The sequence below is a fragment of the Heliangelus exortis genome, chromosome 11 (assembly GCF_036169615.1).
Source record: "Heliangelus exortis chromosome 11, bHelExo1.hap1, whole genome shotgun sequence".
Classification (NCBI taxonomy): domain Eukaryota; kingdom Metazoa; phylum Chordata; class Aves; order Apodiformes; family Trochilidae; genus Heliangelus; species Heliangelus exortis.
The window spans coordinates 21828880-21843544 of NC_092432.1; the positions used below are offsets into that span (position 1 = coordinate 21828880).

Here is a 14665-nt window from a genome sequence, read left to right on the forward strand (position 1 = left end):
AAGTATCTCAAACATCTCAATTACTGCTGGGTTCAAGTTCTTCTTTTGGGGTCAGAACAACTATCAGAACAAACTGACAGCTAGAAGAGAAGTAAGTGTTGCCATATAGGGCAGAATTTTCCAATATATTTGCACTCAGTAGCAGCCCAAGTAATTACACTGGTAAAATTAATAAAATATTTATGGACTTGGCCACCTTCTCTATAAGGAAAATCAAGTGCAACACATCACCCAATGTTATCACATGGAGCAGATTAATGTGGATGTCTGCTGGAATCAATCACTGACACTATATGTGAAAGCAGACCTGCTCTGGACATGCATCAGCAAAACTTTTAGTTTAGAATGGCAGGAACTTCTGCAAAGAGCTGCAAAGTTCCTGCTGAAAGCTCACATCAGCTCAGCCAGCTTAATTTATTCCAATTGGTATTGTCTTCCAATGGTTTTCATAGAGCTATCAGTTAAAACTGGGATTTAATAAATAAATAAATTTAAAATTGGTTTTGCCTACAAAGCAGATACTATGTTAGTGTGAAACGCTTTTGAACTACATATTGAATGGCATATATTGTTTATATGCAACAATGAATCTGCTGAGTGACAAGAATCACTCAGCAACGTTGGGCTTCAAACCAGCTCCCTGCAGTCAGGAACCTCCATGAAACCAGGATCTCCTTATTTACTGGCTTGACAGCAAGGACTGTGTCAGCACTGCCTTCTCAAAGGATGTGCTTTACAAAAAGCTGGTTCTGCCCACAAGAATGACTAGGTTGCATTTAAGGTGCAATGTTATTAAAAACTGGTATTTAACCCTTCTAAAAACAGCTTATCAACATAAACCTTCAGTTGGAACATGCAAAAGTAAATATGCTGTACCTGAATTTTGTGCTGGGCAGGGCTGACAAGGCTCCCCAAAGGCGTAGTCAGTGCTGGCACAGCAGCATTCTGATTTTGTAACTGCACCAGTTAATGGTCTCACACATTGCCCTCTCTTGTAGCCACCATAGCACGTGCTTCTCATGTGTGTATCTGAGGAAAGAAATCCTTCTGAATCCTGCCATAGCCAACTGTACTGCCATAAATTACAACAAGTATTAAATCTACCTTGGGTGCCATAAACACTGAAAAATAGCTGCCATAACAAAACATCTTTCTCCATTTCCCTATGCTTTTCACCCATCTATAGCCTCACTCTTCTCAGGACAGGAAATCCTTCACCTGATGCTTCTAAGAATCCAGACTTACAAACGAGTTACCATATTTGATGACTTTTTTGGGCACTACTGAACTACTAGGGGAACAACCAATACCTAAAGTTGAACAAGCAAGTAGCCATGGGAAAAAGGAGCAAAGGCTCTGCCATGTGACAGGGACATTACTCAAAGCTTGACAGGCTCAGCAGCAGGGTCTCGGAGATGGAAAAAAATATATCTCAAAACTTACAAAACAGTATCTCAAAAGAAGTGGGAAAATTGATATGTCACACTTTAAAAAGAGGTGAAAGTCTTTAAGCTTAGTGACAAATAAGGAATTTTACACTGACAGAAATGGGGCAAATTCTCACTCAAAACTCATACAGCACCTCCAACAGCATTATCCTGCATAGTCTTCCTGACCTTGTGGTTTGGTCCACACATTTTTTTCTCTTTAAAGGCAAACAAAAATTAAGAAGAGCAAAACGGGCTATTGCAGTAAAAATCCCAGAGCTATTAGTATCCACTATATCTACCACCCACCAATCCATGAAGAAATGGTCAATTCTACATTGATATAATTTCATTACCCAATGGCTGTGACTTGCCACACTTCAGCTTGTCTTACCAACACAGACTCGTCCGTCCAGTCCCACTGCAAGGCCAGGGAAGCATTCACATCTGAAAGAGCCATCAGTGTTCACACAGCGCCCGTTCATGCATATTCCAGCTGTCTCACACTCATCAATGTCTGTTGGAGAACAGAATGAGCTTTATTAGAAATTAAGTTACATAGCGTTCAATGCCTGGCTGAAATTTGCATTTGTGCAGCTTGTTTTCAGTGTACCCTAAAGAAAAATATCAAGTGTAAATGGAAATTAATTCAACTAAAAGTTTTATTTGGAACACTGATGAATTCATGCTGTAGCATGGAAGAAGAAAATGCAAAATTCTGGAGAAATATACAGAACAAAACAATTTTGCTCTCCTTGGAGAGCCAAAAAGGGACATTTTCCGAACTTGTTCCCAAGAGGTACATATTGTAATTTAAGGGCCATTCAGGCAAAAACAGAGTCAGAGGGAGAATGAAACTGTGACTGCTCAGACAAAGGACTTCTGTAATGTGTAACAGGGCATTCTCTTTCTGTGTAAGAATTAGTTCATGCAGTAAGAAATCAGTCCAAATTGCAAACTGAATCCTTCACCCTGCTATGAGGTGCCTTCACAGGGTCATCAAAGAATTTCCCTTCCTCCTGCTGTGGGTTCAGTTTTTGGAAGCACGTCTGCAAAGCCTGCCCACACTGGTGTCTCTCTGGTGATCTGCATGACAATTGGGGTTTCCTATCAGATGCTCATTACAGCCCGTTTTATAAACTTTCAATGGACAGACTGCTCTTCAGTCTCAAAAGGAATTTGTTAATGATTTGAGCCCTGAGCAACTGCTGAGCACAAGCTACCATCTTTGCCCAACAAAAGTTCATTGAACAATAAGGCTCTTAGCAATAAAATACAGGAATGAATCCTTATAATATTAGACCACCACAATGGGATGGCAAATTAGTAAAAAAATTTTACAGGCTCTGTATCCCATTAATAGTAAGATTTTTCTCCAGACACGGAGAGCATGTCGTTATTTCGTAAGTGATTAAGAAAAGGAGTGTTTAAAATATTGTTTGGAATTATGTACAACCTTAATAAAATAATCACTTCATAACAGCTCTTCGTAGTATATACAAGAGACAGTGTGTGTGACAATTTCCTTTTTTCTGACCTTAAAAGGGCAAATTGAGAGTGAAACACCTCTGTGTTTCACTTAGTTTGTGTTGTTTGGCATAAAACATGGCTTGTATGATCCAAGATTCCTTTTTCAAACTGCATTTTAAAATAGAAGCTATATTTAAGTATATGGGCTCAATTCATTTTTACTTCATCTGCTATCTTTTGTTCTGTTTCAGGGATATCTTAAATGCTTGTCCCACTTCAAATGTAGTCCTTACTCAGTGTAAGTGAATTCAGAGCTGGGACTTCAAAATGTGCCCGTAACAGTTTAGTTATTTTGTTAGACAACACTGAACTCCTTTGATAGATCCAAGTTCTCCTAAAAAAAATTAATACAAATTAGCATTCACTTTTAAGGTTACTCATAGCAACAGGAAGGGAAAGTTCTTTTTTCCTTATCCTGTAGTTAATTTTTTAAAAAAGATTTTGTAAGCTAACAACTTGTGAAACGTGTACTAAATTTTCTTTTGCACTGAGTCACAAATGTGCTGAAAAAATTGTTACAGATTTTTTACAGAAGGTAAAGTGGGCCACTTAGAATTGCACAGATCATCTAAAAACCTGGGTCTAGTAAAGAAGGAGCAAAAAGCCTCTCTCCTTTTACCAGGGATGATATTTTACCCAGTAAATCAACTGCACATGCAGGCAGAAAGTGCAAATTTCTAACCCTGACAGGGCTCCACTGTCTCCTGTGGTAAAAGTCACCATTTGGACAACTTCAAAAATACTTATTTTTCTGAGTTTTGCCACAATGCCTCAACCAGCTCATGGCCCCATGTCTCCATGACTTTTTGGCTTTTCTGCTTAGCTTGCAGAGTACTGCCAGCTAAGAACACCAAGTCCTCTAATTTTAACCAGGAAAAATTTACACAGACTCAGACTCAGAAAAATTTACTCAAGCAGCCACTTCCAGTTGCCTTGCAATAGCTTTCAAATTGGGGAATTCCTCTTTGATCTAAAGACCAAACAATGTATGGAACAGAAATAATGCTTTAAACTGCCTGCCTGATGCAAGCATTTCTGAAAAATCATCAGCAAATCAATAGTGAAACAAGATAATGGTGAGTAAGTTTAGTGTGTCCTGTATTATAGGGAATACACAAGACTGGTATAACATTCTTTTTTGGCATGTTACTTCATAAAGCCTGAGTGGAATTTTTTTACCAGACAGCCAAGCATAAGCCCTGTACTTACACTTAAATTCCAGTTTCATGGAGCTAAGTGTCAATTACAGTATCCCCAACTTTGGGTTTGAAGTTCTTCTAAATAGTTCAAAATGCAGATTAGAATGCATCAAATGAGATGTATACAGGAGCAGCAATGTGTTGCACACTGTGATTCTTACACTCCTTTGTTGATCCCCAAAAGAGTCTGGCAAAAATACATGTTCAATTCCATACTGAAATTGCACAGACCAGCAGACAATTTGCTGCAGAAGTGTCAGTTTGTGTGTGCACACTTTCCCAGGAGGCATGAGCACTGACAATGTGCAAGCATGAGCCTGGAGTTAAATGTGTGTAAGATCTTAATGCTTTCACTTCACAAACAGATTTAGGATATGCAATGTGAGCAAAATGTGTTTCAAAGGCTGACCACTCTTTAGGAAGAAGTTACGTCTACAGAACTGACTCAGTAAGGATAAACATTAAAATGTACAGGAAAAGACATTATTAAAGATCAGCCTTACAAACTTTCACTAACATGACTAGAGACATATACCAGGGACTTGTGCTCTCTTTAGCCACTACATTCCTGGGAATTATTTCATGGGACTTAGGGCAAGTGGAAGAAAGGAGACAAACAAACAAAAAAAAAGGGTAACTTGGGTGTCAAGGTCTCAAAATCTGGTTTCATTTTGACCCAACAGCAATTTTTACATGTAATGAATGTTTGCATGCTCATTCATAGAGAACAAGACTTCTTGTAAGTGTTGAAAAGCAGTGGGAGAAATCCTTCATTTTACTGTAAGATCTGTTCCAACTTTCAGTAGGAATCAGTTGAGTTGCCTGCAATTTTGGATAATTTTCAAATATTCTCTCTTTGATGCACAGAAGTAACATTTCTCTGGGGCCAGAAACCCCATTTTGGCTGAATCCACACTCCTGTTTAGCCAGAAGGCATGTAACAGAAGCTGTGAAGTTGAGTACCATTGTTTTTTAAGTAGTCTGAGGCAATTTACATACCATCTCCTCTGATGGCATTTCAGTGCACAGACTGATGTTAAAAAAAAAAAAACCAAAAAAAAAACCCAAAAGATGCTCAAAGCAAAAATCAAGACAAGCATTTGGTCTGAGCTTGCATTAGTGAGTCAGAGCCCTGCTAACAACCCAGCCAACCATCTCTGGGAACACTACTGGCCTCGAGTGGACCTCGGTGGGCACCGAGTTCTTCCCCAAGTTTGAGACAAAGTCTCCCTGCTTCCTACAATCTGGAAAATAAGCTTTGACAAAGCATAGATATATGCATAACACTTGGAAAACAGGTACAATAGGAAATAAAGCTGATTGCTGTAGGAGATGAGGGCTGTGCCAACATGACCAGTAGCTGTTAAGCTAAGGAGACACTGGTATGGACTTACACATTTATTCATCTGAGAAACTAAAGATCCTCTCAAACAAAATGACCCTATTACAAAGCAAGAATGGGGTCATCTCTCTTTAGAAATACACGATTTCCCCACTTGAAGGTTGGGTAGCACTGTCCTGCATGCCTAGTGCAAAAGTTATCAAATGCAGGAGAAGTTCTGGATATTTTATTGGATTTATTGGCCTGATTTGGTCTTGTCTAAATGCCATACACTTCAAATCTATGACTGGTAGAGTGTTCAAAAGGGAACAGGATCCAAATTAATTGACTTTTCATGTCATTAACTCTCAAAACCAAATCTTTTATTTTAACATTTACTTGTATAACAACAAGAGATGTTAAAAACTCGTGAAGTGTAAGCAAGCACATTTTCTATCTTCCAAGAGTTCTAAGGTTTTAAACTCTTTAAAAGAAAAAACACAAGTAACTTGGCCCAGCCAAGTAACCTGTTTATTTATTATTTCGATTTCTACTTTGTGACTAGAAAGTTTATTCAAACAAAGATTTCTGTACACAAAACTGAATGGACACTGATGACACAGCTAGCAAGGAAAAGGCTGCAGTGTGTTCCACTGGAGGTGTTGCTGAGCTAGTGTAGCAAATGGAAAACACAATTTTGCTGCAGTGATCACCTGCATCTCAGTCACATTGGGTGCTGAGCACTTCTCAGGGATGCTGTATTGACTAAGAACACCCAGGCAGGGAGGAGAGAAAAACCCAGAGAAGGCAATGAGCCAAGATGTTTGTGTGGCCAAAGGCTGAAAACTTCAAAAGGCCAAACAAAAAGGGAGATATGCTAGAGCCAAACTGCAGAAGACCTCACAGGCAAAAAAACCCTGGAGTTTAACTCGGTCAGATCACACAGGCCTTGGTCAAATCATGTTTCCCACTGGCTGGTAAGGGTGGTTGCTCAACACTGGAGAAGACTGTTTTGTCTTGTACAAAGAGAAAACATTCTAGCTGATTAAAAAAGCATATCTGACAAGAACTCTGGACAGTCTTTCTTGTCTGCAAGGATCAGTGTAAGGAAATACGGCAGTTCTTGGAGCTACCAGAGGAATATGGCTCACAAGCTTTGGGAACTGGTGGATTTTTGTACTCACCTGTGCAATAACGTCCATCAGATGCTAACTGGAAACCTGGTTTACAAATGCATTTAAAACTGCCATCTTCATTGATGCACATCCCATTGAGGCACATGTTCCTTATGCTGCATTCATCCATATCTGAAAATGTACACATACATAATGCTCATAATGTTTGTGATTAAGAACTCTTATTAACTATATCTGAAAGATAAACCTTAATTTATTTATTAGTTGTCAGAGGTATATGATAATCAGAAACATATGATAGGACATACTGCACTGTCCTAGATAACATGTCAAATCAATGACTCAATTTTTTCATAATGAATCATTAACATAGAGGTATGTATCAAAGAGAATGAAAAACAGATGAGAAACTGCCCGTTGGTAAAAACCCTATAATTGAGAAAGGTAATTGTAGAGGTTTTGCAATTTTGATGTAAATAGAATCTAGGTTAGAAGCAGCTTTCCCTTTGGATGGTTTTACATTATTAATAATTTTACATTATTAAGAACACCTGAAAGGGGAAGAGTGGGCATCTGGGTTTGGAGTGAAAACTTCTGTAACCTCCATTGGATCAGTCTAAGATTTATGACGTGGGAGATTTCTCAGGACAGTGATCAAGCATACATTCTCTGGGCACTTTCATTTTCTGCTTCCATTTGAAATAATCAATATTGCTTCCCTGGATTCAGCATGACAGGTCACATAGGAATGTATTTACTAGTCATAGCTTCATAACAGCATTATTCACCCTCTGTCCTAACAGCAGAGCATGAAGAGCATTTTCTATTTTCAAATAGAAGGTCCCAGAAACTGCTATTCTGACCCCCTGCAGAGTTACTAACACACAAAGTGGCAAGTACAGAGAATTCTGTGCTCTACTGGAGTAACCTTTAATATCCTCCTAGTGTTTATTTCATCCTGGTGCAAATGAAACGAGTTTTGGATGTTACATCCAAGAAACCAACACTGGTTTCATCTAAGTGACTGTCCACAGTTCCATTAAGGTATGGCCCCATGCCATGGTCTTTACTGGTTACTGTTTGTACACATGTATGCCTAAGAACAAAAAATCAATGTATTACAATGCCAGAGATGAAACTGTTTCATAAGTGGACGCAACAGACATTCTGGCAACATATGCAATGGAATTAAAAATGTTTTACCAGACTGCCAATATCCTGGTTCTTATTACTATTAGCACTTGGATTTGGTGGGAAAGGAAGAAATCCGAATCCAGTTTGCTTCCAAAATATATTCATTTATAAATATATTTAGTCAATGTATTTCCATCATAAGATATTTAAAAAGCAGCTTGTAGTGCTAAACTGTATCTAAAAAAGAGTCAGGAAAAGAGTCTTAAAAGTCTGTCTCTACCAAGGATTAACAGAATCACTACTAGCACATAAAATCACTGGATCATAATGACATTACAATATATTCGGAATCATGCTATTTTCCTTAGCATTGCAGCTGTCTTGGATAGAAATTACACTTCTAGACATGGTGTGTTTTCTTTCTACTTACAGGCTAAGTCAGACTCTAAAATAATTTATGATTAAAAAAAAATAATTGTGTATCTATCCTAACCAAGAATTTTGGCATTAAGTCTTTGAGCTGAATCACTGAGATAATATTCTGCCAAAAATGTTTCTAAGAACGGTGCTTGAAATTCCTTTAACGTATGAATAGATCATTGGGAACCCTCCCAAGGACCTTGGGAAGCATGATAAACAACATTCTTCTTTCTCCCCCATTTACTAAAGGTCTGGGAGGTAGGAACACATCAATTATGTTTACAATTTTTTCTTAAAACAGTTTTTATGGGTCAGACCAGACTGCAGCTACATAAAACACACTGCTAGTCGCTATCCAGTGAGATTCAAATCCCATGAAGTGTGCTGTTAAACACACAGTAAAATCAGGCAGCATGTGACTTGTCATCTGTTTTAAAATGTACCACTCCCATCAAAGAAGTTGCATTTTGTGATAGTGGTATGTGCTATTTCTCCTGCTGGACAGACATCCCGTTGAGGATCACCAAGCCAAGGCTCCAGAACTGGCTGCAAGAGACAATTTACTTGCCCTTCCAGATACAGCAAGGGGTAGTTAGAACTTTGATTCCTTGTTGCTTCCCTTCCACCCCCCACCAAAGCTCCTTTTCCTTTTCATTGAAGTGAACAACCTCTTGCAACTGTAATTCCTGATACAAAGGAACTTCAGAAAAGTCTTACCTTCACAGTTTCTGCCATCAGCTGCCACTTGAAAGCCAGCATTACACACGCAGTGGAAACTCCCCTCTGTATTTATGCATCGTCCATTATTACAGATGCGACCATTCTGTAAACATTCATCAATGTCTGAAAGACAACCAAAAGGAAAATTAACAAGAGGATTTTTTCACATCTCTTCTTCCCCTAGGTTTTTAACCCTACATGGAAACTATATTCACCTGAATTTATTTTCATTTCCATAACTGAAAGTTATGGGGGTGGAAAATGTTCATCAGCTTGAAATGTCAAGTTGCTGTGAAAGAATTTCAGTGAACATTACCCTGCAGCTTGCTCAAACAAGAATCAGGCCCTTCTGGTTCTTTAGGTTTGTTTTTTTTGGTTTTTTTTTTTTTGGTTGGTTGGTTTTGGTTTTTAGTTGGTTGGTTTTGGTTGGTTTGGTGTGGGTTTTTTGGTTTTTTGGGGTTTTTTTTGCACTTTGTTCATTACGAAAACATTTTCACTGAAGTTTAACTTAATAACTACCTACTGAAAGAAAGGTGAGGGACGCTTGTCTTTTGATGCTGGTTTGTAAGACAACTGGAAAGTTCAAGACTTTCCCACCTTCGACGATATTTTGCCTACTTATTTTATATTTGAAACATCAGCTCCTCATTTCCACCTCTCTGTGGGAGGTGCTTGGCCAGGACTTTGGAGAACCTGAGTAGTGATATCACAGGAGACTGGCAGCTCTCCCTCTCCTCCAAACGAGAGAGGAGATGCTGAGACAGACTGTCTAGACATTTTTCAGATTTCTCAGTGCTCTCCATCGAGGTCTGGAACATGTCCCAGAGATTCCTGCACACAGGGGACTCTGTTCACAGCAATTTCAACCAGCCCATGCAGACCTATCTATTGTGCAACCACACTGCCTTCCCAAATATTCCGGGTGTGCCTTCCCCAGCCCCTCTCCACAGAAGTGCCCTGCTGTGCTTCATGAAGAAGCAAAGCACAGGGCAGCCTCCCAAATGCCCCTGATCTCTAGACACCTACCTGAGGGAGAACTGATGCCTCAAGCAGCATGGGAGTTCTGGGAAACTGATAAGAAATTCCCCAAAAGAACTGTTTGCAACCAAGCCACCAGGTCAGCAGAGGCAAGAGCTGCTCAAGTGACAGTTCCCTGCAGTGGCACCTTGCAGCCCACTTGACCTCCAGCAAAAGCTAAAGGTTTATTAATTCTAATTTGATAAACAAGCACCATCAATCAACAATGCACAAAAGTGAGTTTTCCCTCTGGCCAGACTCCCCACTCTGTACCACTCAGTCATACCAGAGTCTAGTTTCAGCTGCTCCATCATCTTTTGTCTTTAGGACAGGCAGAAATGCTCTAGAATATCCATTTTTTCTAGACTTGTAGTTTTTAGAGTTTATTAGGATGTATACTTACACGCATCTGATGCTACCTAAATCATGGTGCAGAAAATTAACAGAGAACCTTGTTGTTCTCTACATGCACACCAGAGACCCACCATAAGCTTCTTTTACATTTATAATTTTAAAATTATAAAATAACATTGTGGGTAAATTTTTTTCCTCAGAGGAACTTGCAAAAATCAAAGTTTCTCTCACTGAAATGTCCGCAATTGCTGCCATCTCCATGTAAGGCCTGACCTCTTCCCCTCAGAAATGCCAGGTAGATTACACAAATCACTTAGGTGTTAGACTCTCTTAAATTCATAACTAATCACCATGAAAATTCACTTTTTTTTTTTTTTTTGAGGTCCATCTTACATTCCCTCTTCTGCAATTGAATAGCATTTTTTTGTTTGATCACCAATTGTCATATGATAAACCTATTCACCTATATCTCCAATTTATTCTGCCAATCTCCTACTAGAATTATAAGGGATTCTATAGCTGAATCAGTAGCTTGTGACAAAGACTGGAATACCTATCATATTCATCGTGCAGAAAAAAAACCTCTGGAACCTCAGAGCTAGAAATAGATAAACATTTGGTCATTATGGGGACTTCATTTTTTCAAGAATGGATGTATGGAATACATTTGCAAAAGCAAAATGTCTGTCAGCACAGACATTTGTGCATGCAAAAAATAAGACTTCAACAAAGAAAGTAGCCATGTAAATGCTGATTTTGGCAGGCATCAGTGCTATATACATATTTTGCCAATTGCAACCCACTTGCCCTTTTTTTCCCTAACCTGGTCCTAAAAATTCCTTCAGAAAACAAAGATTCTGCACATCATAGGATTTTCTGGACTGCCTGTCAAGCAAGCACAGTTCCCACAGACTGCAGAGGAACTGCTAAGTGACCACACTTTAATGCCATTAAGCTACTGGGCTTCTGACAACCATGTGTTTGTGTAATGAATCAGTCAAATTAAAAGCGTGTGACAAATATGACTCATGAGTAAATTCATCACTGCTGAGACTCTGCTTCAGCACTCCTTCACCACTAGTCAGCTGAACTATGAGGATGCTTCCACAACATAGCTTTTTGGCAGCAATTAGGTCAAACATGACCAGCACTGGTGCTGGCTCTGCATGTCCTCCTGGACTGGAGTAAGCTTCTTCTGTACCACAGATACCTTTCTAATTCACAAAGGGACAAGGAAAAAAAAAAAAAAACCAAAACCAAATCACACTACACACTAGTACAGATAACTTCCTTCTGGCTTTTTATAATGTCTCTGCTTCAGAATTAGTGAATGCACAAGGAAACCTCCTTTTAGCACAGAAAGCAAAATATAAAGACAAAGGGACTCAACATTAAAACATCGTGGTTCATTTACGTGCCTCATTTCTTAAGGAATATCAAAGTAGTCATTCTTCTGCCAGAAGTCTCTCATTATGACAACTGTAAAGGACTGCATCCACCTTTACAGTCAAACTGCCACCCCAGGGCACAGAACCCTGATAGAGGGGTGACCACTGAGGAGCTACATATTTTTAACTTCTGCAGGAAGACAAGATGAAGACCATCAGGACTATTTCAGCCTGGTATTCAAAATAACAATAACAGGGATTCTACAGCTTCCTGAGCAAGACCCTCTCAGTGTTTCAATATTTTCCATACCTTATTCAAGTTTTCATTGCAGTTATTTATGTTTACTTATTTTTCTGGCAGTGAGTGGGAACAACACACAGACACTGTACTCTTACGTTTAACCACTGGAAGACTTATCTTGCCCTCCCACCTCTCTTAGTCTTTTAACAGTTTTTCATAGGTAAAGAGTTCCTCCAAAGAAGGGATGGTTAATTGTCCTTGAAATCCTCAAGATGCACAAAAAAGAATGTCCCAACCAGTTAATAAATAAATAATCTCTTCTACTCACAGCCACAAATAGTGCCAAGATACTTTCAGCACAAGACAAAATGTCTTTCTTCATAACCCGGTGTGTGAACAGCCAGGTTAACAATTTTTACTGATGGATACATGTTTTATTTATTAAAAAAACTCAACTGATATTTAATAAAGCTGTTAAATCTTGCTTTAAAACTATTTTCCTTCCTGGTATGTATACAGTACAGATACTGCTGTAAAACCATGCCTTACCTCGGCACTCTGTTCTGGTTGGTGTGCTCTGGTATCCTACCCGACACTGGCATATGTAGGATCCCTGAGTGTTCACACAGTCCCCACTGATGCATGGATTCTTTTCACATTCATCAACATCTGCAAAACAGGCAATAAATTTTCATTAAGACATTGGCTAAAAGGTATTTGGGCCTGTAGGGGTATTTTATTGTTTTGTGGTTGGACAAATAGTGGGCTTCAATCTGAAAGGACAGGGGATGCCACTGAATCCTGGGTGAAGGCACCCCATACTCTAAGCTAAGAAGAAAAGGGCAAAAAGGAGGACTCAACAAGACAAGATATTGGATGCATGGGAGGTCAAGCCTTAATCCCACACCTCCACACTCCCAGCCCCACTGGGACAGACACAGATTACAGATTTTGACAGAAGCAAAGCCTTGCATAGAAGACATCTAATCCTCACTTCTATCATCAAGCTCTGTCTGAAATTAAAGGGCTCAAGAGCTCAGTAAAATAATCCTGATGAGCTGAAAGATGATTAGTAAATTTTACTAAGCCTGAGATCATTACTGGCCTTTTTTTTTTTTTTAAACAATAGGTCATTTGCATACTCAAATAGGTGGTATCATTTTGAAGAGGTCATTTTCAACCACTAATAAACACATTTTCGTCACAGGTACATAAAATCAGAAATCCTTTCATCTGTATAATTTTGTGGCAAGTTACAAGATTTATTAAATACTGTCTTAAGGCAACACTGCTGTAAAAAGTTTGCAATTGAAAGCAATTAGTTGTTGGAAGTCTTTTTACTGTTTTGTTGTTGTTGTTTTTGGGTTTTTTTTGGGGGGGGGGGCGGTTGTTTTATTTAAGAACCCAAGAGTTACTACATTGTGTGGAAAATAATTATTTTTCTTTAAAATGGAATTCCTGTCTGTGATTTACAGCAGAAAACCACTTACCAATGCACTCCCCTCTAACATCCAGTTGGAATCCTTTGTTGCACTCGCAGCGGTAGCTCCCAGGAGTGGGAATACAGCGCCCATTAAGGCAGAGATGTCGGAACAGTTGGCAGTAGTCAGTTAAGTTCACCGGCAAGATCACTGAAATAACAGTGTTGGAAAAAATAGTTAAATAGTTCATCACAATAATTTTGGGCAATGTGCAACTTGTACAGCATTTTTTACTAACAGTGGAGATTTACTTTCCAGCATAATGTGAATTACTTAGTACAATCAGCGCTGGGAAATGGAAAATGGCACTTTGAGTCTCAGAGATTTGTCTGAAAACAGCTAGCAATTACTGATTTTTTTCACTGTGGCAAGTCTGATCCTGTTCTCCTCTTTACAGGACAAAAAAGGATTGAATCTATGCATACCTAGTGGTAATGTGGGTATGTGGCACTGCAAAGACTCATTTAAAAGCCTGCAGTTGGAAAGAGCAGGCAGACTGGACCATTTATCTCTGTTTTCATAGACAGCAGAGTGAGAGGGGCCGGGATACCCTGGCAAGGTATTCCTGTACAGCTTTTGGCAGGCAGATGTGAGCTGGCTCTGTCCGTGCTCCCAGCTGACCAGAAGCTGTGCAGCTACATCACTGCAGTGTCAGGCCTGAGTTAACATACTTTGCCTCTTAGGCTTATTAGCTCAGCTTGGTGCTGAACCAAGACTAAATAGTTTCAGCTGGTGCCAGTGCAGAGCTTGCTTGCATCTGTACAGAGCAGAGGTGAAATGAGCCTGTGTTTTCATGCAAAAGAGCATGTGGCTACCCCAAACGGCTTCAGTTGGCACACGCCTCCTGCAGACTGTTTGGGCATGAGGTCCTGAGCATGGGACAGAATGAGGAATACATTGGTATCCTGCTCTGGCTTCCTCCTTCCACTACAGAAACCTCATGTACCCATATGCATCACTGAAAAAAGCTCTCTCTTTGCATTAGGTCAGGATCAGTGTCCATCAAAATAGTATTTTTAGTGGTACATTTCTCACCTGGCAAGTGCGAGTGACGAAAACAGCCTGAAAGAAGCTGCTTTCTCCCAGCCAGGCTCTTTATTTAAACTATTTTTCACAACCTAGTCAAAGAGCTATTCATGTTCCTCAATGCTGAGATGCAGCAAAGTTCACAATAGCCTTAAAATAACAATACTGTAACTACTGCAATACATGGGCCTCAGTAGAGACAGTGAGGATATAATTTCTGAATTCTGTCTTAATGGGGAAAACACTACCACTGAGGTACACTTGCTGAAAG

At 39.4% G+C, this 14665-nt stretch overlaps 1 protein-coding gene across 3 annotated transcripts in view; it reads right to left on the reverse strand.

Moving 5' to 3' along the window:
• FBN1 (fibrillin 1) overlaps window positions 1-14665 on the reverse strand; it is a 141507-nt gene that overhangs the window by 62868 nt on the left and 63974 nt on the right. For all 3 annotated transcript variants that reach the window (XM_071755237.1, XM_071755236.1, XM_071755238.1), the window contains exons 12-17: window positions 13378-13518; window positions 12437-12556; window positions 8885-9010; window positions 6662-6784; window positions 1822-1944; window positions 877-1029 (exon numbers count right to left, since the gene is read on the reverse strand). In XM_071755237.1, the coding sequence (XP_071611338.1) occupies window positions 877-1029; window positions 1822-1944; window positions 6662-6784; window positions 8885-9010; window positions 12437-12556; window positions 13378-13518 (786 nt within the window). The remainder of the gene's footprint in view (window positions 1-876; window positions 1030-1821; window positions 1945-6661; window positions 6785-8884; window positions 9011-12436; window positions 12557-13377; window positions 13519-14665) is intronic.